Raw genomic sequence first — 20976 nt, 5'->3', positions numbered from 1 at the left:
ACAAAATCTGACAAGAAGATTTTGTAGCTGCTTTGCTGGGAGCCTGCTGATTGGAAGAGAAAGATTACTTTGATCATTGACTAGAGAAAGAATGAGCTCTTCAGCTGCTCTGCTATTTGAAAGAGAGTTGAATCCTGCTAAGGTGTGCACAGGTATTAGAACTTATTTTGCTCTCCAGCCCCTTCTGCCCCCTGAGAGAGGGGTGCAAAGTTGGTGTCTAATACCCTCTCTGGTTAAGAGGAAGAAACATAGGGGGAAAAAACAGGCTTTGCATATGTGTTGCTATGAGTTGTTCTTTACTGTGAGAAGAGGCTTGGAATGGATTGGATGAAGCAAAATTCCCTAGTATTTGCGAAGCTGAGGAGCTTAAAGGGATTTCTTGTCGCTGAAAGAACTCAACACTATTTCTTCTATCTTTATCAAGGGTGACTACAAGAGAAGAGATCTTATTATTGCTTTCTTTGGATTGAAAGCAGAAAAGGAATAGGAGAGTGTTCAGGACCAGAAAGAGGGCAGGTAGTAGAGAAACAGCTTCATGGGGTGCAGATTGTTCCTAAAGGGACCAGATATACCAAAGGTTGTAGTCCAGGGTTGTAAGATACCCCAACATGTAGGTTTACAACTTATATGTCTTCCTATTAGGTTTCTATAAGTGTATTCCTCTCTCTCCCACAAGTACTATTGGCATTGGTAGGAAAATATAACCCAGGAATATAGATGGGTTGAAAAGTTTTAATAATTTCTGCTTTTGCCTTCTCTTAAATAATTGTGAATGCTTTATCATTCAAGCTTTTGCCTTCTGTTGAGTAAATGTTATCAATTGGTTGGTAAATAAATATTTATAAAGTATTTACTATAGACCAGGCATTGTGCTAAGTCATGGGGATACAAAGAAAGGAAAGAGTCTCTGCTCCCAAGGAGTTCACAAACAATTATGTACAAACAAGCTACATACAGGAGAAATTGGAGCTAATCAACAGAGGAAAGAGAATGAAGTGTTTCCATAGAAGTCTGAATTCTTGTAAAAGAAGGTAGGATTTTAGCTGGGACTTGAAGGAATCCAGTGAAGCCAAGAAGCAGAGATAAGGAGTAAGAGCATTCCAGGCATGGGGAACAGTCAGTGAAAACACCTGGAGTCAAGAGATTAAGAGTTTGTTGTTCAGGGAACTGCAAGAAAGTCAGTGTCACTGGATTACAGGTACATGGGGGTTGGGGAGATGGAGGAGCAGGATGAGCCAGAGAAGCAGATGTATTCAGCTTCACTCTGAGGAAGAATAAAACAACCCCCCCCACCCCCAGACTTCACAGTAAGTCAAGTTGGGAGTAAGCAAGTCAGCACAGACAGAGGGAGGTGGGGGTACAGTGCCTTGTCAGATGCCAAGCCCGGCTGGCACTTCCAGAGTGTTTAGGCTGCTCTTGTAGTCACTATTAAAGTCCCTATACATTAGCAATTATCATTTTTGTAATGTTGTTAATTGCTACTCCTTTAAATTGAAATAACTTTTTTTCTTTCAGCAGATGTGTTCATACTTTCTTTGGATATGGGAAAGAATGTAATTTCCAAGTATTCCCTAGGAACCACTAATGCCTTGGCTATCTTTGCCCAGTATACTTAGACCATTTTTAATCTCTGTTGAAAAACCAGGAAAATCCAGCCACCTGAGTTCTTTCAAGTAGCTCAGGGGTTTTCAGAGGGGCCTTCTAGTTCTTCCTCTCCCTACTTTCTTCCTAGCTCTCTCCAGAAATGCTCTTCTGATGATACCTCCTGCATTGACTCTACCTAGCCTGGTACAGTGGAAAAATTAGATTTGTAGTCTGAGGCGCTGAGTTCAAATCTCTCTCTCTCTCTTTTTTTTTTTGCAATTTACAATTTATATTATCCTAGGCAAGTCACTCAATCTCTCTGGGCCTCAGTTTCCTTAACTAAATTTAGCAGATTGAATTATATGGCCTCTTAGGTACCTTCTTTGCTCTAGATCAGAGGCCTCAAGGCCACAGTTTCCGCATCCCTGCTCTAGATCTGATTCTATTCTAGGGTGCAGCTAGGTGGCACTGTGGATAAAGCACTGGGCCTGTGTTGGGAAGACCTGAGTTCAAATTTGACCTCAGATTTTTACTAGCTATTTGACCTTGGGCAAGTCACTCAACCCTGCTTGCCTCAGTTTCCTCATCTGTCAAATGAGCTGGTTTTCTTTGTCAAGAAAACCTCAAATGGGGTCACAACAACTCGGACACTACTGAAATGACTCAACACAACAACATATATGCAAGTAGCAGGGCTGAACATCAACTTAAATATGTTTTTGTTTCCTCCTTAAAAGTCTTTAATAGTAGGGATTGTTTCATTCATTGTCTTTATCTCCAGTGCCTAGCACAGTGTCTGGCATATAAGTACTTGTTGCTTAATAAATACTTGTTGATTGAACGATAAAGGACTAATTCCAGAGTAAGTCTAAAGATTAGACTCGAGAAATTTTGGAGCTGGAAGAGACTTTTAAGATCATGTAGGCCAATACCCTTATTTTAAAGTTTAAGTAATGAGATCCAGAGATTTGTCCAAGGTGACAGTTTCTTAATTATTCCAATCCTCATTGATTTCCTTCTTCTCTGAATTGTTAAAACACTTTTATTATTTTTACCGCAAAATTTAATTTTTCTTTGTCTTTTATTGTTTATAATGTGCTGCTTTCTCAAGTAAATTGTAAAACTGTGTGAGAGCAGGGATAGCTCCTTATATTTACCCAACACATGGTAGATGCCTGATAAATGTCTACCCAAAGATTGATTTAAAAATTTATCGTTTCATCTAGGGTGAGAACCAGGAGTCTTTAAAAGTCTACGGGGCTCGGAGGACACGCTGGCCCGTCCCCTGGGCAGACTTTATAATTCTGATTGCGCACTTCTTCCTTCTCCGACCATGCTCTCCTAGAGGGTCTTTTCTGAACTACTTAACCCACAGCCTGAAGCATTCTCACCAGAAGTACAACTAGAACAGAATTGTCTTGGAATGAAAGCATGAGGCGATCCTTTGACTTTTGTTACCTGGTTAACAATGAGGACATTCACAGCATAGCAAGAATTTTCTGTTGCATTTGACCTCATCAACCTGCCAGGCTTCCCAGAAGTTGAAGAGATTGGAGTGTGAGGGTGTCATCCTGCATTTGACCTGTTACGCTCCTAGCCCGGACACCAATGGGGAGCAGTTTATTGTGCAACTAGTTTCCAAAGCCTGGCTTCCTTTGTCCCTTCCTGGGGATAAACCTGAACCCCACTAACGGGCAGAGAGAAGAGGCAGTATTGTAGTCAACACACATGTAGGACTAAGCTGTAAGGGTCAAGCCTTTACCTGCTTCACTCCAAGGAGTTGTTTACCCTTCCCTAAGAAACAATGCTCACCTTTTCAGAAGTGAACAGATACCAGGGGGGTCACTTTGGGGAAAATCGTGAAAAATAAACCTTTTACGCAACAGCCACCAAAGTGCCTGGGGTTTTATTGAGACTGAAGACTGCAGATAACCTCCCCCCACCCCTTAAAAAAATCCAGCAAGCAAGGGCACCCAGCTTCCTACTTTCCCTCCCCCAAAGGACTTACACACCAAGAAACTGGATTGTAGGAAGGAAAGGGGGGAGCTAGGCGGGGACTTGGAATCTATTTGTACGTTGGGGATCTCGGTGGGACACGAATTTTCTCACCCGAAGGGGAGATTCCCCTTCCTCCTCTTTCATATTTAGAATCCTGTGGTTCCTCCAGGAACCAAGAGGGAAGTTGAGAGGCTTTGGGAAGAGAGAGGGAGGAAATGCAATAGTTTCCCTTTTGCAATCTCTCCCATTCTAGGAAAAAAAAAAGAGGTGTTCAGGTTTTTGTGAGGCGGTGGGAGGGAGGAGAAGGACTCGCTGATTTTAAAATTCTTTCTCTTTCTTCCCACTTAGCCTCACCCTCCCTTCCCCTGACCCCCTTGCCCGGGCAGGGAGAGCTCCGGGGCGCTGCAGAGGGTCGCGGGAGCCGCAGGGTTAAGCCCGAGGAATGCGGCGGCGAGGAATGTGCATGCAGATGAGCAGAGGGGAGGGGAGGGGGGTGGGGCTGGAGCCGGGAGGGGCGGGGCAGGATACTAATCCTATGCAAATGAGCAGGATCCTCGGCCCCGGTCGCCGCCGCCGCCGAGAAGACGCTGCTTTTCCCGGATCCCAGCCCAGACGGCGGCGAGTCGGGCGGCCCGCGGGGGGACCGGGAGGAGGACGAGGAGGAGGAGGAGGAGGAGGAGGAGGAAGAGGCGGAGGCAGTGGCGAGGAGGAGGGGGGTAATCCTAATCAGTCTCCTGCTCCGAAGTAGACATGGTGGACTGATCCCAAGCAGGGCAGGGAGCAGGATTTCCTGAACGCCCCCACCCCCCAGCCCCCGTGTCGGGGTCCCCCCTCCCGTGCACCCCGCCCCCTGCACCCCGCCCCTCCCGTGCACCCCGCCCCCCTGCACCCTTCCCTTCCCCGTGCCGTGCAGTGCCGTGCGGTGCCGTGTCCGCTGCCCGCGGGGCTCCCGGGGCCGGGCTGTCGTTGTGTTCCCGCCCGGTGCCCTCTGCCCGGTCCCTATGGAGGAGCTGTGCCCCAGGGGGGCCGCCGAAGACCATGCCTAGGAAAGCCGGGAATGGGCAGCTGCCGCTCCCCCAGGGCTGGGAGGAGGCCAGGGACTACGACGGCAAGGTCTTCTACATCGACCACAACACCAAGAAGACCAGCTGGATCGACCCCCGGGACAGGTAGGGGTGCGGGGGGCCGGACCGGGGCGGGGAGCTGGGGCCGGGGAAACCCCTTCCCTCCCCCTCATCCTCCCAGCTCATCCTGCTGGCTGAGGGCTGAGGGCGTCTGGGAGTAGTGAATGGTCAGCCGCAGGCTAGAGCTGCGGCGGCGGCGTTTGTTGTCCGGGAGACCGGGGAGCGGCGGCTGCTGCTGCCCAGTGCGGGGCGAGCTGCAGCCCCGGGAGACTGGGGGAACGGCTGGGCGCTGGGAGTGGGTTTGAACCTGCGGCAGCGCCGGCTCTGGGGGAGCTCGTCGTGCATCCTCGGCTCTTAGGGAAGGCAGCCTGGTGCAGGGATGAGCCCCCTCTCCCTGTGCCAGGGCCCCTCTTCCCACCCTCACTTAACCGGGAGTGCGGGGGGCTGGACCTCCGAGCACTCCCGGGTGCAGGAGCGAGGGGAGGGAAGGGAGGGTCTGAAACACTCCCTCATAGGCCGTCCTGGCCAGCCAGCTAGCTCTCCATTTAACCTGTCTCCCCTAGGACCAAAAGAGGGGGATGGATTGGCCCCCCAGTGCTGGGAGAGATGTCAGGCTGGGGTTTGTTGTCCTCCTCCTCCCATGAGCTCCTAACAGTCACAAAGAGATTAAGAGCCAGGGTGGGGGACAGACAGAAGGCATTTTCAGAGGAGGCTTTGCTTTCCAAAACAAAAGACTTGAAGTGGGGGAGAAGGGAAGCTGAGTTACCCAGGCTACCTGTAGACATCTCTGTCAGTAGTACTTCCTAACCCCCACCCCCTTCTCATAGTTGGAGTTTACAACTATATACAGTGTAGGGAGCCCAAGCCCACCCATTAGAAGTCAGACTTTGGCAGGCTGTCTCTGCTGGAAAGATTAAGCCTGGAAAGATGTGTACACCCTTCTAAGAGAATGTAATAATGTATACAGTTCAGTAGCTGACTAGACTTCCACCACCTTCCCATTCTTAGAAATGTAGACTCTATGCTTCATTACCTAATAGTAAGTAACTGCCTTTTCTTTGAGATCTTGAACTGGGCAGTTTCCTTATCTTCCAGATCTTGAAACTATTCTGTAGCCAAGGTGGCTGAAGGGGACCTGTTGGTCTCTTAGCCGTTGGAGACCTAGTATAGTGTCTATTAGCTCCCATTCCCAGGCCTTGGGGAAGCTTCTGCTTTTTCCTTGCCTGTAGATGTTAAAAAAAACAATATATATGGGTATATGTGTGTATATTTAATATCTAAGCCATTTTGGAATTTATTTAAATTAAATAATATGTAGTGTTCACATTTTACATCTCTGTCCTTTCTCACTTTTTTTTTTCTTTTTTAAGAGTAAGTTGATTGTTATTAGTTATAGGAGGGTGAATTTGGCCAGTTGTAATAATATAATAAAACAGTAATCAAGAATAACTTAGCCCTTTTGGACTTTTACCTCTTTCTGAAATTTCTTCTTCAGTTATTTATGGAATGTGGTCAGAGAAGTTAATAACCAGACTATTTAAATTGCTTCCCCTTCTAAAGTCCCTTCTCTAAGATCTGAAGTAGAAATAGCCCTGGAATATAGTTGCTGTTATCTTTCATGCTCTAGTTTGCCTCTGCCTCTCATATATTACTTGTGAAGGCTATTAAAGGCGATTATAAGAAAGTTATAAATGACATTATAGATTCATGGAATGATCCTTGTTAAATTATCCATGAAGGTATCAGCTTAGGTTTCCCCATTGAAAATTAGAAAAGATACTTGTGCAGGACCTAGGTCTTGTCAGAATTCCGCCCACCTCTTGCAGAGTGAAAGTTTTGACAAACATCACACCTTCTATAGGTCTCTCCAGTCATATTAGGTATTGCCATGAACTTAACACTGTAAACGTGTTATTTGACTTACCCCATTGCACTTTGAAAGTACTTAACAGATAGTAAATGTCAGCTCTAATGTTATGCATGGAACTTCATCATTGATGCACCTGTTTAAATATTTGCCTTTGACATTTGTGGTTATTGCTTTTCCAATACTTGTAATTGTAGGTTATTGAAATTTCAGTAAATTCTTGAAATATTTGGGTAGTTTAAGTCCTATTCCACTTCAGTCAGCTCTTTAGATTTTATCTTCCTTTCTGTATTTACCAGAAAATGTAAATGCCTCAGGAAAGCTAAGCTTATCTGTATCAGTGCTTCTTAAACAAGTCAGATGTGTGTTATTTTAAAACTGTTATTGGATTAGCAATTCTCATGAATTTTATTGTTAGGAAAATAAGTAAACAATGCATCTTTTTGTCTGATGTGACTAAAAGCCAAAAAACTGGTCCATATCACTTTAGTATTATGATGCTCTAGGGATGTTGGACAGATGTGATGTCTTTTGCTCTTAAGTATTGGAATTTTTTAAAGTTCTTCTCTGAGGTGAGAGCAGTGTTGACAGAACTTTAATTCCTGTTTTGATCATGTTTCTTTTTTTAGGATAACTGTAGTTTTTGTTAAACAGTGTCGGAGGTGGCAGTTGGCGAAGCTTTTAACTTCTGTCAGTCCCATTAAGCAGCAAGCATCTTTTAAGTGTCTACTATGCTGCAGGCACTGTGTTAGGTCTTGGGTGTAAAAAATCATAAAAATGAGACAGTTCTTCAGGGAGCTAATGTTCTGCTGGGGTTAGGATAGTAAATAAACGGAATAAATATATACAAAATGAGTACATGGTGGGGAGGGGGACTAAGAACTGGTGGAATCAGGAGAGGCCCCTTAAAGGAATTAGCATTTAAATTGACCTTTAAAAGGAGCCAGGAGTTCCAAGAGGCAGATATGAAGAAGGGAGGCATTCTGAGGGATAGAGGACAGCCTATGAAAAGGCTTGGAGGCCTTGTAGTAAAGGTGAATAGGGCAGTTGGCTTGATATTTTATGAATAGATTTAAATACTATTGTACATTATATTTGGGGCAGCTATGTGGTACGGTGGATAGAGCTCTGGATCTGGAGTCAGGAGGATGTGAGTTCAAAATCTGACTGCAAACACTTCCTATTTGACCTTGGGCAAATCACTTAACCCTGCCTTAGTTTCCTGATGTGTAAAATGAGCTGGAGAAGGAAATGGCAAACCCCTCTAGTATCTTTGCCTAGAAAACCCCAAATGGGGTCATGAAGAGCTTGACACTACTGAAAAACAACTGAAAAACATTACATCTAAATGACTACCATGCTTCTAAATATTCTTTAGTTGCTTAAATAGTCATGACCTTTCAGTTAGCTTGACTAAATACAAGCGTAATAATAATAATAGCTAGCATTTATATGGCACTTTAATGTTTAAAGCTCTTTATAAATATTGTGACTTTTTATCCTTATAACAGCCTTGAGAAGTAGATTTATTTTCTCCATTTTACAGATGAGGAAACTGAAGCAAACAGAGGCTAAGTGACTTGGTCACATAACTAAGTGTCTGAAGTTGGATTTGAACTTGGGTTGTCTGTCTTCAGGCCTGCTACTGTTTTCACTGCATCACCTACTTACCCTATGATGCCCATAACATCTTTTTCTCTCCTACCCTCTCCTCCTACCTTGCTCCCTTGAAATTCCATGGATATGGATGTAGGTGTTTAAAAAATGCTTGTTGACTTGCTTTTTTCCTATCAGTTCTAATTGGTGTTCCACCATGAGTCTTGAAACGTGGTGAATAGTCTAGGTCAGGGATGGGGAACCTGTGGCCTTGAGGTTGCCGGTGACCTTCTAAGTCCTTGAGTGTGGCTTTTTGACTGAGTCTAGGTTTTACAGAACAAATCCTTTTATTAAGGGGATTTGTTATTTAACACTTCCAGGTAAGGAGTAAATAGGAAGAATGTTAAGGAATAATAGGACAGTCCTTCTTTCATTCAGAATGATGTCATAGCCTTCTTTAATTTACCTTCAGCTTAAGCATTACTAAGTGACGACAGTTTTACTGTTTATAAAATCAGTTCCCCACTATAGAAAGTGACTTCACAGTGATGCTGATATGATCTGACATTAGGTTTTCTGATTCTCTCCGTGGCTCGTGGATAATATCAGTTTAAATGTTGAGAGAATCCATCTACTAACCTATTATGGTGATGGGGTTATGTCATCATGGTATACCTTAGGTTAGTCAGGGACCAAGAGCCATGGATTGCAGAGGGCACAGGTTGGTTGTAATAAACAGTTATTGGGGTTACTAGACAGTGAACTCTGCTATGTGTTTAATAGCATATTATTAGGGAAGGTAGATGAGGCAAGTATGGAGCCAGTATTTCTAGTTAATTTGGCAAACATTTATGAAGTGTTTGTTATATTGAAGGCACTTGTTTGCTAATATATCTGATGATACAAAAAATGTTTAGGTCTTTGAAAAACTTCTTTCTATTTATTGGCAATTGCCCTGATTTCCTTCCACCCATCCACTCTGTTTCCTAGCCATTCGTGGCCCTTTCTCAATTCTGTCTTAAATATGTCTACTTAATTCATTACATTTTTGCTGATGCGTTTTATTTTTAATAGATTTTTATTGGTATTTTGTTTCTTACATCACCTAGATTTCCCTTGTCTCCCTCTCTCCTCCCAAAGAGCCATCCTTATAATAAAGAAAAGCTTTTAAACAAAAAAAGAAAAAGAGAAAAATGTTAGTTAACTTGGTCAACATATTGTTTGGGTTTTTTTTTAAGGCATTTGGGGTTAAGTGACTTGCCCAGGGTCACACAGCTAGTATGTGTCAACTGTTTGGTCTAAGGGCAGATTTTTGAACTCAGGTCCGCCTGACTTCAGGGCCAGTGCTCTATCCACTTCACCACCTAGCTGCCCCTTGGTCAATACATTGAAAAACATCTGACATCATATGCAATATTCCACACCTGTGGACCCCTCACCTTCGCAAAGGTGTGGGTGAGATGTCTTCTCATCTCTTCTTTGGGACCAAGCTTGTTCTTTGTAATTTTGCAACATTCATTTTCAGTTGTTTTATGGTTGTTCTTTGTATTTATATTATTATACTCATCATGTATCTATTTTTCTTGGCTCTGCTTGCTTCACTTTGCATTAGGTCATATAACTTTTCTGTATTATTGTACCCATACTTTCTTATAGCTCAGTAATATTCTATATGAAGCATGTACCATAATTTGTTTAGCCATTTCCCAATTGATGAGGATCTGCTTTATTTCCATTTCTTTGCTACCACAAAAAAGTGCTGCTATTAATATTTTATTGTATATGGAAACTTTCTTTTTGTCAATGGCCTTTTTAGGGTAAGTTACAAGTAGTTGAATTTTTGGGTCAAAGGTTATAGACATTTAATCTACTTTATTTGCATATTTCCAAATGGCTTTCCAGAATGAATTTTACTCTTCACAGCTCCACCAAAAATGTGCCTTTCATTTCATAACCTCTCCAGCATTGATTATTCTTGTCTTTTATCAGCTTTGCCCATATAATGGTTATAAGGTAAAATGTCAGGATTGTCTTTTGCTTTCCATTACACTTCTGTCAATGATTTGGAGGATCCTTTTATATTGTTAATAACTTGTAATTCTTTTTTTGGTGTGGTTTGGTTTTTTGTTTTTTGTTTTTTGTTTTTGCTAGGCAATGTGTTTAAGTGACTTGCCTAGGTTCACACAGCTAATAAGTGTCAGGTGTCTGAGGCCAGATTTGAACTCAGGTCCTCCTGACTTCAGGGCCAGTGTGCTATCCACTGAGCCACCCAGCTGTCCCCAATAGTTAGTTCGTAATCATTTTGAGAATTGTTTGTTCATATCTTTGACCACTTATCTATTGGGGAATAGCTTTTGGTCTTGTAGCTCTGTTAGCTGTCTATATGTACAGGTATCTTGGGTACCAAACCCTTATCAGATATATTTGGTTCAAAGATTTTTCCCCCCCAGTTAATGTCTTTCCTGCCTAGCCTTACATTGATTTTATTTATGTAAAAGTTTTTTAATTTCATATAATCCAATTATCTATCTTATGATTATCTCTTTTCCTTGATTGATTATGAATGCAGCTCCTACCCGGAGTTGTTAAGAGGATGTGATATATTTGTCTTCTTATTTTTTAAAGGTATGATATTTAATATTAAGGTGGCATGTCTATTTTTGAAGTTATTGTGGAATATGGTATAAGATGGGCAGTTGGGTGGTGCAGTGGATAGAATACTGGACCTGGAGTTAGGAAGACTCCTCTTCCAGAGTTCAAAACTGGCCTCAGACACTTGTTGGCTGTGACCCTGGGCAAGTCACTCTGTTTGCCTCAGTTTCCTCATCTGTAATATGAACTGTAGAAGGAAATGGCAAACCACTTCAGTATCTTTGCCAAGAAAACCCCAGATGGGGTCACAAAGAATTGGGCGTGATTGAAACAGCGGGATGACAACAAATGGTAGAAGATGTTGTTCTAAGCGTAATTTCTGTAGGACTGCTTTCTAGTTTTCTCTAACAGTTCTTATCAAACAGGGAGTTATTTCCTAAGTAATCAGTATTTTCCAGTATATTGAACACTGAGTTATTGAGTTCCATTACTTCTGATTCTCTCACGTCTAATCAGATTTCTCTTGTCTATATTCTGCCTTGTAGTGTTCTGCTTTTTTATTTTTAAACCAATATCAACTGTTCTTTGATGAGAACTGCTTTATAATATAATTGAAGTCTAGGAATGTTATTTCTCATTCATTTGTTCCCATTTCCATTATATTCTTTGATATTCTGCTTCTTTTGTTTTTCCAATGAAATACTGTCGTTTTATTGAGTTCTGTAAAGTATCCTTTGGTAGTTTGATTGGTATAGCATGAAAATGCTATTGATGTAGCAATAACTTTGATGACATTATAAAAATGATGATTCTGAGCACTGAATATTTCTCCATCTATTTATGGTCTTCATTTCTTTTTTTTAATTTTTTTTTTGGTCTTCAATTCTTAAAGGAATATTTTGTAACTTAATCTATATAGGCATTGAATGTGCTTTGGTAGATTGGCCCCTAAATATTTTATGCAATTTCCAATTATTTTGATATTTTAATTTATTTAGCATTTTATTTTCCTCCAGTTACATGTAAAAACAATTTTTAACATTAGTTTCTAAAACTTTGAGTTCTAAATCCTCCCCCCACCCCCCCTCGGGCCAGTCATTGAGAAGGCAAGCAATTCAATATAGGTTATACATGTATAGTAATGCAAAACATTTCCATAATAGTCATATGATTTCCAGTTATTTTGAATGGGATTTGCCTTTTTATTATTGCCTCTTGGATTTTGTTGTTATTACCTAGAAATGTTGTTGATTTTTTTAAGGGTTTATTTTGAAATTTGCTACTTTGCTAAAGATATTACTTGTCTTAATTTTTTTTTCTGATTCCCTAGGATTTTTTAAAGGAATTTGTCTTGAGCAAATAGGGATAGTTTTGTCTTTTTGCTTTTCTTAGCACTTTTAATGTTTTAGTCTTGTCATTGTTTTTGCTAGTATTTCTAGAACTATATCAAATAATGACACAAGAGAATAGATGTCTTTGCTTTACTCCTGCGCTTGTTGGAGATGCTTCTAGTGTATTACATTTCATATGATGCTTGCTTTTGGTTTTGCCTTTTTTTTCCTGACATTGTAGTCATTTGATTATATTATTCCCTCCCCAATTGAATTCTCTCATATAACAAAGAAAAACAGTTAAACCACACGACTGTGGCTGACATAAGCAATATGTCAGTATTTTACTCTCATTATCTCCTACCTCCCTATAGAGAGAAGTGTTTTATCATCTGTTCTCTAGCACCAAGATTGGTCATCACAATTAGTTTAAATTCACTTGCTCTTTATTGTTTTCAATTACTTTGTTGTAGTTATCATGTATATTGCTTTCCTGATTCTACTTTCTTTGTTCTGCATTAATTCACATATCTCTGTTCCTCATATTTATCATAACTTATGGTACAGTATTATTTCATCATATTCATGTACTATGGTTTGTTCGACTGTTCCTCAACTGGTGACAACCTGTTTTGTTTCCAGTGTTTTTGCTGCAACAAAAAGTTATGTTGTGATTTTTTTGGTCTGTGTGGGACTTTCTTTCATTGACCTAATTGGGTCAGTTTACCTAATTGGAGTACTCTGCTTTGTATCAAGTACCTACAGTATGCGAGAAGGGCACTTTGTCTGTGTGTAATCTTACTGATCCTACATCTTCTAGAATCACTACTTTATTAAAAGGTTTCGTTCACCTCTCAACTGTTATGACGATAATCACTTTGCCTCAAGTTTCTCTACTTACCATACCTCCAATACCCTACTATAAATTTAATCTTAAAGCACAAATCAGATTGTATCAAGAATTGGCTCTTAACTCCCTCTTTAAAACCCCACCCCCTTGTCTACAGAATGAAATTTTCTTTTTACCTGGCAATCAGGGTCCTCTAACAATGAATGGATAAACGGAAAAAGTATTTATTAAGTGCTTCTTGTGTACAAAGCACTGTGCTAAGCCCTGGGAATGTGAATAGAAAAATACCAAGGAGTTCACATTCTAATAGGGAGAGACCACACATATTTTTTTTTTTTGGTGAGGCAATCGGGGTGAAGTGACTTGCCCAGGGTCACACAGCTAGTAAGTGTTATGTGTCTCAGGTTCCCCTGACGCTAGGTCTGGTGCTCTATCTACTGTGCCACCTAGCTGCCCCACATAGTTTTTTTTTTTGGTCAGGCAGTTGGGGTTAAGTGACTTGCCCAGAGTCACACAGCTGGTAAGTGTCATGTGTCTGAGACTGGATTTGAACTCAGGTCCCCCTGACTCCAAGGCCAGAGCTCTATCCACTGCGCCACCTAGCTGCCCCCTCCTACATATTTTTTAAAAATAACATTAATATGGTGGCAGTTAAGTGGCTCAGTGGATAGAGCACCGGCCCTGGACTCAGGAGGACCTGAGTTCAAATCCGGCCTCAGACACATAACACTTACCAGCTGTGTGACCCCGGCCAAGTCACTTAACCCCATTGGCTAAACCAAAAAAAACCAAAAAACAAAAAAAAGCCCCATTAATATTTTATTTTTTCCCAATTCCATGTAAAAACCAATTTTTAGCATTCATTTAAAAATTTTTTTTGAGTTCCAAATTCTCTCCCTGTCTGCCCTCCCCTCATTGAGAAGGCAGGCAATTTGATAAAAGTTATACATGTTCAATCATGCAAAACATATTTACATGTTAGTCATGTTGTGAAAGAAAACACAGACCCTCCCCCAAAAAAACCACTGAAAAATAGTATGCTTTGATCTGCATTCAGACCCCATCAGTTCTTTCTTTGCAGGTGGATACCATTTTTCATCATGAGTTCTTTGGAACTGAGAGCACACATATAAAGGGTTTCGATTGCAAGTCGAATGGCAAGGCCCCATGGCATCTTCTTGAAGGTCATTTCCATTAGTAAAACCCTACCAGCTTCTGATGTTCACCTGTTTGGTGGTGCCCAGGACTTTTGTGTCCAGCACTTTCCTTTTTGGTCCTTCTGTGGCTGTAGCTCGAGAAGAACCATAGCACTTGCAGGGGAAATGGACAGGTTACATTTCTGTAAGGCATGCTTCCCTCCACGATGGTGGCCGGAGCGAGGCTAGAAGAAAGGCTAGTGGTCTGAGGATTGCTGTTGTTTGTAGGGTTCTTAGCCTGATCTCCCTGGTGGTGCCAGTTGGTGGGCAGGTGGCGTTGGTTGGAGTAGTGAATCCTTTCTCCACAAAGGTTACTTCCTTGGACTCTGGCTTTGAAGAGGTCAGTCCGGAAGCAAAGCTTGTGGTTTGAAGGAGTGTTGTTTTCAGGACTCTGATGATTCAGGACCCCCTTTCCAGCCTCTTCTCTTACTACGTTCCATGCAGCCTAGATGTACTTGCCTGCTGTTGGCTTCCATCCTTCTGCAGTGTCCTTCCTTCCCACCACTCTCATCTCTCCCTGTCCAAATCTTACCATTATTTCGAGGCCCTACTCAAATCCTGTCTCCTCCACAAAGCTTTAACATAACTTTTAGTATTCTTCACACTCTTGACTCCACCCTATATTTCTAGAATTCCTTCACATTATTCCCCTTCACTGATTCTTTGTTCCAACAGAATGGGCTTACTGGCTATTCCTGACTCCACAGAGCATCCTCTGGGCTTGCAATATTGTCCCTTCTTATCTCTCTTTCTTAGGCCCAGTTCAGTCTTTATCTTCCTTCTAGGCTAAGCTGGATAGAGCTCTGGGCCTGGAGTCAGGAAAACTCCTCTTTCTGAGTTCAAATCTGGCCTCAGACACTTACTAGCTGTGTGATCCTGGGCAAGCCAACTTAACCTTTTTTGCCTCAGTTTCCTGACCTGTAAAAATAAAAGCTGAAGAAGGAAATGGTAAACCACTCCAGTATCTTTGCCAAGAAAACCCCAAATAGGGTCATGAAGAGTTGGACAGAACTGAAAAATGACTGAACAACAACAAAAAAAGACTCAGCTTAGGGGCCACCTCTTTTTGGAAGCCTTTGAAGGGATTCTAGAGGTTATTTCTGCCAGTTATTAGGGTTATTTTTTCTTTTCAGATTTCCTGGTCTACTTGAATACATACAAACACACACACACAGACATGCATGTATATATATGCATATACACACATACACATATATACACATATACACATAATGGACATATACATACATATAATAGACACACACATACACACAATATACACACATGCCCATACATATGCGCACAATACACATATACGCATATACATACATACATAATATGCATACCCAATACACAATGCATGCATATTCACATACAATATACACACATGTACATACATACACATGCATAATATACACACACGTATATGTATGCACACACCTAATATTACATACACATAATATACACATATATGCATATATACATATACGTATAATATACACATACACATATATACATACATACATGATATACACACATATATACATGTACACACATACACACACATATCTCTGAGGAGAGCTCAGTGTTCTTGAGGGCAGGAAGTGTTCTGGTTCTGTTTCCTTAGCATCTAGAATTGTGCCTTGAGACAGGTTTGGAATAGGGGTTATGGATCTATGTTTTCATTGATGGAGGAGCTTCCTCTGTGAAGGGTGGTCTGTAACTGCATAGCCTTGGACGGTCAAACATCGAGTGTGCATTATCAGAACCTGGGAACCTGAACCCAGGTCTTTCCAACCTGGAGATAGCTCTCTACCCCATGTACTAGGCTGCCATAGTTCGGCTTAAATTTTTAAAAATTAAATTGCATTTACTCTATGCTTCTTTGTATCACTTATTTATGTATATGTCTTATCTCTCTCACTGTAGTGTGAACTGCTTGTCCATTCTGAATGGAGTGCCTGTCTCAGAGTGAGTGCCAGCAAATGTTTATCAGTTAGATTAAGTATTCAAGCCTTTATAAATTGCCTTGTTTACCAACATCAGCTTGGACCTTATGACTTTTGTAATAGCATCATCCACATAGAGGATCATTCTTGAAGGAACACACCACGGTAATAAGATATATGGTTCTCTCTGGGAGACCTGAAGTTTCTTTGTCTCCTGGACTATATTGATCTTTTTCACCATGTGTTTCTCAAATTCATTCCATTCTGTTGTGACCAGAGTAGGGGTTGAGGGAGACTCTTAGACTTCAGATGGACCCTTTTGACTTAAGGTGGAATGGGTTCAGGTTCTCCTTACACATTAGCTCAGTCAGGTTACACCTGTCTGCTATTAAGATTAGCTCCTCCCCTCCCCCCCCCAATCTCTGACAAAGATAAGAGGGGAAGTGGACAAATATTTATTAAGAACTTACTATGTAGCAAGCACTGTGTTAGTAAGTGCTTTACAAATATTGCCTCTTTTTTTCAGGTAGAAGTTCTAAAAATGATTTAATTGAATATTGGTGCTTTACAAAGTCTTAAGATTGGTGAGGGTATTTGGACAGGATTAGTGAAACATTCTGTATCTTTTCTACCAGGTGCTTTGTTGAGGAGCTTTTGCACAATGTCTGATCCATAGATGACCACTGATACATTTAAAGACTTTTTTCTTTTTCGCTTTGAGCCACCAAAATATTTTTATGCATAGATGTGGTTTATGCCATAGAATGACTTGAGAGAGTAGTTTGGTTTTTAAATAAGTGAAAACTCAAAATGAAAGTAAGAACAATGATCTGTCTTTTGACATGCCATCTTGAACATGGCTGATCTTAAAAATTAATTAGGATCTGGCCTAGATAGGAGACTTTCTGGAAATACTAGTTGAGGTAAGATTTGGAGTCAGAGGACCTGGGTTCAAATACCATCTCACTCTTAGAGCCTTTGGGACCTTGGACAAGGCTGAACTCTATTTTCTTGTCTGTAAAATGGTCCCTTCCAACTTTAGATCTGGAATCTGATGATGTCCGTCCCGTCCCCCCCCCCCCGTCATTTAAATTGTTCCTGGTCTTGATTTTTTACTTAAAGATCTAAATGATTACTGAAGTCTTTAATTCTGTTACAGGGACCAACAGTTTAAGAACATAATAACCATTTGTTAAAATTGAAGAATACTCTTTTTCTCCTCATAGTGACCAAGTTAATTTTCTATAGTCAATATGTCAGTAAAAAGATGTCATGTTAGAATTCACAAGGCGGGCAATTTCCCTATTTTTCTACTCCAAAACACTAAACTTTACTTACTTAGAAGATACTTTGAGGGATGTCTTCCTCTTGAGATACCATGGAATGTTTTAGAGTTTGAATTGAGGCCATTTAAAAAATAAGTTTGCATTAAAAAAAAATCTAACAAGTTTGAGGCATTTGGAATGAGGAAAAATATTGTTCTCTAAAGTATATTTCCATGAATATGTCTGTGTGTGTACATGTACATTTGTATATTTGTACATGTATATGTGTGTACATATATGTATACATCTACACACATATAAGCACATCCATAGTGATAAAGAACAAGGAAGAGAGTGACATTTTAAGGGTGACTTTCTGAATCCAGGAAGCATGTGAGTGTTGTAATAGTAAAAGAAGAAAACTCTAGTGTGGTTCAAGTTGACGAAGACATTGGTGATTAATTAATACTTGTAAGGTTGGAGTATGAATTTGTTTTTGGTTCGGGCAAGGGTCTTAGATTATAAGGAAATTTTAATAGAGATCATTTTAGGCTTCAAAAATAATTGCCTTATTTTGTTTTTCTTTTTTATCTTAAGTTTATTTTATTTTAAATTTGTAAAAAATTTTAAATGTATTTAAATTTAAATATTTATTTTATTTTTTATTACATTTTAAGGTATAATGTGTGGAGGAAGAGAAAATAAATGCTCACTAACCAAAAAATAAAGTAGAATGAAAGATTTTTTAAAGTTGTCTGTGGCATTTTTGTAGAAATGAAAAAAATTTTTTTTTGGAAGTAGGAGGATGCTTTGATAATGGATTTTGTTAGTCTGGTTTCCTTTTTTTCCTCCCCTGGAGCGGCTGTGGTAGCCCTGGGCTTCAATGTTGAACAATGTTGAACAAAATCCAGCCTCAGACACAGGATACTCACCAGCTGTGTGACCCTGGGCAAGTCATTTAACAACGATTGCCTCGCCAAAAAAAAAAAAAGAAAAGAATAAAAAATAACATATGTAGATAAGTGAATGCAAAGTATATAAAATATAATATACATAAAATATGTAATATATATATAATACAGTGGAGTGTGGGGGAAGATACTAACAAATGGGAATGGGAAATCAGGATGAATCCTATCAGATGTGGCACTTGAGCTCAATGTTGCAGGAAGCTAGGAATTCTAAGAAGCACAGCTGAGGAAAGAGTACCTTCTGGGTATGGGGCAGAGGCAGGCAGCCCGTGAAGAGGAAAGGTGGGGTGATGGACTGTACAGGAAACAGCAAATAGGCCAGTCTGGAAGAAAGCTGAACTGTGAAGGGCTCCAAATGTAAAGCTTATGTTGAACATTAGCTCTAACAGATGTAAAATGTGTTGTTAGAGCAGAGTGAGAAATGTGTGCCATGAATTCCTGCTTAAAATTCTTGCTTCATAACAAATTATAGGATGTTACATACCTTATTGCCATTTTTCTGGTTTGGGCAAAAGAACTTTATTAAATGACATAGCAATCCAGTAGGGTTACAAAATACTGTATCCAATTTTACTGAATTATTTTACTGGTATATAATTTCACCTAGTCCTTACTTCCTCTTCTGTTTTTAATGGAGATGAAGGAAAAAATGTCAAACTTCTCTCTCTCTAATTATAGAAATAAAGGCATGCACATGTAATCTACATCTTTGCTATATGCTCTGAATGGACTAGAATGTAAGTTTGGAGTTAGCTTGTTCATTTAAGTGACTTTCTTGACCTGTCAATATTCTTTGTGATCACTGAGTTGACTTTGCTTTTTCCTTGGGCCAGCTATGCCTATAGTTGTCACCTGTTCTCATTGGTGGAAATAGGTTATTTGCTTTCTTTTTCCCTCCTTCTCTTTTCCCTTCCCCCTACCTTTTTGCTTAGTGATACAGCAAATCTCATAGGATTGTACTTTTATGAACAATATTTAACTTGGCTAAATGTTTAACAAAACAAGTAAAGACCTAGTTTGCAATTGCAGACCCATAGACAACAAAGTTAACTTAGGTTGTTTAAAGTCCCTTTTACCTTCTCCTTTCCTCTTTTCCACAAGGGAAAGATTTGACACATCAAAAATTAACTCCTCATCCCTCATGCTATATACTGAACCCTTCTCTCAACTTCCTTATTGTTGTTGAAGGCACCTCCATCTTTCTTATAAAAATAGTTAGCATTCCATTGCATTTTGGTCTATAAAAAGGTTTTACTAATGCTTATAATTAGAGATATATAGTTCTGTGTTCAATGTCACACCCAGTTCATTGACTTCCTCAATTTCCATGACCTCGGCAACATTCCTTCCATCCATTCTATCTCTCCATTCATTTAGCCACCACCCTCACCTTTCACCTGGACTACTGTAGTGCAGTGATCTCCTATTTTGATAGCCTTGCCTCCAGGCTTTTCCCTCTCCAATTAATCTGCTCAGCTGCCAAATTTATATCCCTAAAACGTAGGTATGACAGTGTCATTTCTCCTGCTCAAGGAGCCCCGATGGCTCTCAATTGTCTCTAGTATAAAATACTGTAAGTAAACTTTCCTGTTTGACATTTGGAGCCCTTCACAGTTCAGCTTTCTTCCAGACTGGCCTATTTGCTGTTTCCTGTACAGTCCATCACCCCACCTTTCCTCTTCACGGGCTGCATGCCTCTGCCCCATACCCAGAAGGTACTCTTTCCTCAGCTGTGCTTCTTAGAATTCCTAGCTTCCTGCAATGTTGAGCTCAAGTGCCACAGCTGATAGGATTCATCCTGATTTCCCATCCCCATTTGTTAGTATCTTCCCCCACACTCCACTGTATTATATATATATTATATATTTTATGTATATTATATTTTATATACTTTGCATTCACTTATCTACATATGTTATTTTTTATTCTTTTCTTTTCTTTTTTTTTTTTGGTGAGGCAATCATGACTTGCCCAGGGTCACACAGCTGATGAGTATCCTGTGTCTGAGGCTGGATTTGAACTCAGGTCCTCCTGACTCCAGGGCTAGTGCTCTATCCACTGTGCCACCTAGCTTCCCCTTACATATATGTTATTCCTCCCCAAAAGAATATAAGTTGCTTAAAGGTAGAGATATTTTGGTTTTGCCTTCATATCTGTCCCCACACTACTGCCTCATACAATATACCTCCTGTACATCAGCTAACTAATAGCTAGATGGTGCATTACAAATATTGCCTCATTTAATTTGCATAACCCTCTTTGAGGTTGGTGCGGTTATCCTCATTTTACAGAAGGGAAAACTGAGGCAAGTAGAAAATAAGTCACTTGCTCAAGTCACACACCTAATAAACACAAATTGGAATTTGAACTCTGGGCTTCCTGACTCGGCTTAGCTGCCTGAATGATTTCTTTGTTCTTATTCATTCAACAGACACTTAAAAAGCACCTAGTATGTGCCAGGTGCTGTTTTGGGCACTAGAAATATAAAGGCATTTATATCCTATTCTGTTGGGGAGTGGTAACGTACAGAGAAAATTAGATACAGAAGGAATAAAGAAATTAAATACAAAATATATACAAAGTGATTTCCTTGGTAGGCAGACTTCTATCAACCAGGAGAAAGAAAGACCTCCCTATAGGAGGTCACCCCTGA

The 20976-nt window shown here is 40.4% G+C and overlaps 1 protein-coding gene across 2 annotated transcripts in view; it reads left to right on the top strand.

Annotated features, from left to right (window-relative positions):
* Nucleotides 1–4440: 4440 nt before the first annotated feature.
* WWC2 (WW and C2 domain containing 2) overlaps nt 4441–20976 on the top strand; it is a 250000-nt gene continuing 233464 nt past the window's right edge. Inside the window, exon 1 of one of the 2 annotated variants that reach the window (XM_021007608.2) lies at nt 4441–4751. In XM_021007608.2, coding sequence (XP_020863267.1) covers nt 4621–4751 — 131 coding nt within the window. In that variant the 5' untranslated portion in view covers nt 4441–4620. The remainder of the gene's footprint in view (nt 4752–20976) is intronic. The other variant, XM_021007612.2, reaches the window with a different exon arrangement.

This window comes from Phascolarctos cinereus, unplaced genomic scaffold, assembly GCF_003287225.1.
Source record: "Phascolarctos cinereus isolate Bilbo 61053 unplaced genomic scaffold, phaCin_HiC Scaffold_9;HRSCAF=440, whole genome shotgun sequence".
NCBI lineage: Eukaryota > Metazoa > Chordata > Mammalia > Diprotodontia > Phascolarctidae > Phascolarctos > Phascolarctos cinereus.
This window is presented reverse-complemented; position numbering and strand designations above follow the sequence as displayed.